The sequence below is a fragment of the Microtus ochrogaster genome, linkage group LG7_11, assembly GCF_000317375.1.
Source record: "Microtus ochrogaster isolate Prairie Vole_2 linkage group LG7_11, MicOch1.0, whole genome shotgun sequence".
NCBI classification, from domain to species: domain Eukaryota; kingdom Metazoa; phylum Chordata; class Mammalia; order Rodentia; family Cricetidae; genus Microtus; species Microtus ochrogaster.
In genome coordinates, this window is record NC_022032.1 from 14109564 (window position 1) to 14112213 (window position 2650).

The 2650-nt window shown below is 38.7% G+C and overlaps 1 protein-coding gene across 1 annotated transcript in view; it reads left to right on the plus strand.

The window, feature by feature from the left end:
• The window catches only part of Tusc3 (tumor suppressor candidate 3), a 146576-nt gene extending 144347 nt beyond the window's left edge, over positions 1-2229 (plus strand). The window contains exon 10 of the mRNA XM_005362535.2: positions 1768-2229. Within this exon, the coding sequence (XP_005362592.1) occupies positions 1768-1783 (16 nt within the window). The 3' untranslated portion in view covers positions 1784-2229. The remainder of the gene's footprint in view (positions 1-1767) is intronic.
• Positions 2230-2650: the final 421 nt, after the last annotated feature.

A 2650-nucleotide genomic window follows, 5' to 3' on the forward strand; every position in this document is an offset into this window, starting at 1 on the left:
AAAAACAAAATAGACTTGTCAGTAAATTGTTTGCCTTGCAAACTGAAGGCCATAAGTTAAGCCCCCAACCCATGTAAACAAATCACAGCATCATAGTGGGTATTTGTTGTCCTAAGTAACTGAATATACAGGCTTCTAAATCTGTGAGACCATTTCTGGCAGGTCAAGTGGGCAGCAAGACCAGAGTCAGCTGTGCAGAGGCGTTGGTCCGGATAGCAGAGAAACGCAGATCAGTGAGGTTCTCTACCCAGCATAGTTAAAAGGAAGTTACAGGCCAGTGAAAGATGCTGGTCAATTGAACAAAACAAGAAGGTGTACAGTGCCTGTGGAATGCTAAGGCTGTTCTCTGGCTTCTGTATGCAGCGGTGGGAGGAGAAAGAGGGAAAGAGAGAACACTGAACTTGCCAGTTCCCAGATTCAGGGTCCCACTTGTTCAATTGTAACTAAACTCTGTGGCTAAGACAGAGTGTGTGCTGCACCCACATACAAAGCCGAACATGGCAGCGTGTCTTGTAACCCCAGCACACCAAGAGCAGAGACAGAAATCCCCAGAGCTAGCCAGTTGAGCTAATTGTCTCCAGGTTCAATGAGAGATTCTACTCAGTAAACTAAGAGACAGCGAATGCTGAAGAAGACGCCAGCCTCTGGCCTCTATCCCCACATGCTCTTGTGCATACACCCGCATGTTTACTGTATTGTATACACACTGTATTTGGTAAAGGTTTCTCTTTGTTAGCCATCCTCAAGTTGACGTTTCCCTTTGAAGAAGCCTGTGACTGAGGACAGAGAGTGCCAGTGAGTGCATGCACACAGTGCCCCTCCACCTTGCCAGCTGCTGTGGAGGTTTGTGTGGAATCAGCAGTAACTGCAGCCTGTGCACGCAAGGATGATCCATCACCCTCCTTGCAGAGGTGACGCTTGTCTACTACAGTCATCAGGAGCTGCCCCCAAACAAAAGCAGTGTATGATTGCATACTGGTATCGGCACATATTTCTATCTGTAACAATTCTGTAAAAACAGTTAACGTTTGTTGCCTTTATATAGTCATAAATTATAAAATAACATCACAGCAGTGTATAATGTTTCACTTGTAAAACCTTTATATGTAAATTATATTTTATATAATTATAATTGTTGTTTTCAATGTGTTTTAGTTAAGCATTAACATAAATCATTAGCATTAGACAAAACTTTAGATTATCCACAAGTGTTCTCATCACTGATAAGTAAAGAGAGATTCAGAAAGACAAAGTCATACATGTCAGGATATAATTTAAATATTGAAATGTTAAATTTACTAGGTTGAACAGTTTTTCAACATCTCCTCTGCTTCAGTAACCATTAATTTCATTTTTGCTTTTAATATTTCTTTTAAAAGTGGCTTGCATACAACATTGCAAGTAATTACTATTTTATGTAAACAAACAAATTATAAATTCAGTAAGAATGTAAAATTTCTTCAGGAAATTCAAACTCAGATATTATTTAGGTCCGTTCCCTTTAGTTCTCCTACACCTGCATTTTCAACACTGATCTGACTGATGCTCACTCAGCACATGCTGGGTCACCTCTGACACAGTCCTCGCTGTAAGCCTGACCCCGTTACAGGAGCCCGTTTCACAATCAGACCCTGATGGCAAAGTTTCAATTAGCTGATGATAATGATGGTGTTTTTGTTACATTTATGTACACTGATTTAGAATGGAGTGAGTAGCTGGTTGTGTTTTTCTTTTGCTCAGTGTGTAATAATTTCCTTTCTTTTTCAGCTTTTTAATTAAATGAAGCCAAGTGGGATTCACATACAGTGAGTTTCCTGTGAAGAGAAGCTGTTCCTCACATTTTCTTATTTGGAATTCTTGGATTCATTCTCTGTTGATTGTGATACGCTAGCTTATTCTTGTATGATTTTTTTAAACTGTGGATTTTCCTAAAAAATTTAATTTATAGAAGTGGATATGTAATATTGAGTAATCCACAATGGAACATCAAGTGTTTTTCCAGTATTCAGTGTATGCTACAAGAGTGAAATAAATAACAGTGTAACTATGAAAACGTGTTTTAGAACTGTGTTTGCCCTTTAGTAAAGGAACCACATGTTAGTAAAGGAATCCGTGGAATGTATGTAAAAGAATTATTAGTATTGTACAAGGCTAGACCATATGCATGAAATGTGTCATGTGGACATTCTTACTGCTGTTTCTCTTATAAAGGACGTGCACTGTTACAAACGTGTGTCTTATTCTTGCTGCAAGTAGATCATGAGTCACAAAGGACAGAGCTGGGTAAACATTAATGTCAGGTTTCGTTACAAGAACCCACATCAGGTGACTTAGAACCAGTTCCAGGGCTCCCTATAACCTACTTTAAATCCTCAGGTTGCATACCCATTTGTTGACAGATCTATCTCTATCTATCTATCTATCTATCTATCTATCCATCCATCCATCTAGATATAGATATTGATATGAGTGCAGAAATAGGCACAAGGAATTGATCATCATCTTTGATCATCAACCCATCCTAACAAGAAAGGCATATCAACTAATAATAATTGGGATGTCTTGTTCTTGTTCCCTGACTTTTAACGAGTCCCTTACTCAACCTTGTGCCTTTCTGAACTTTATATTGTTTCCAAGTTGTTGTTTTTTT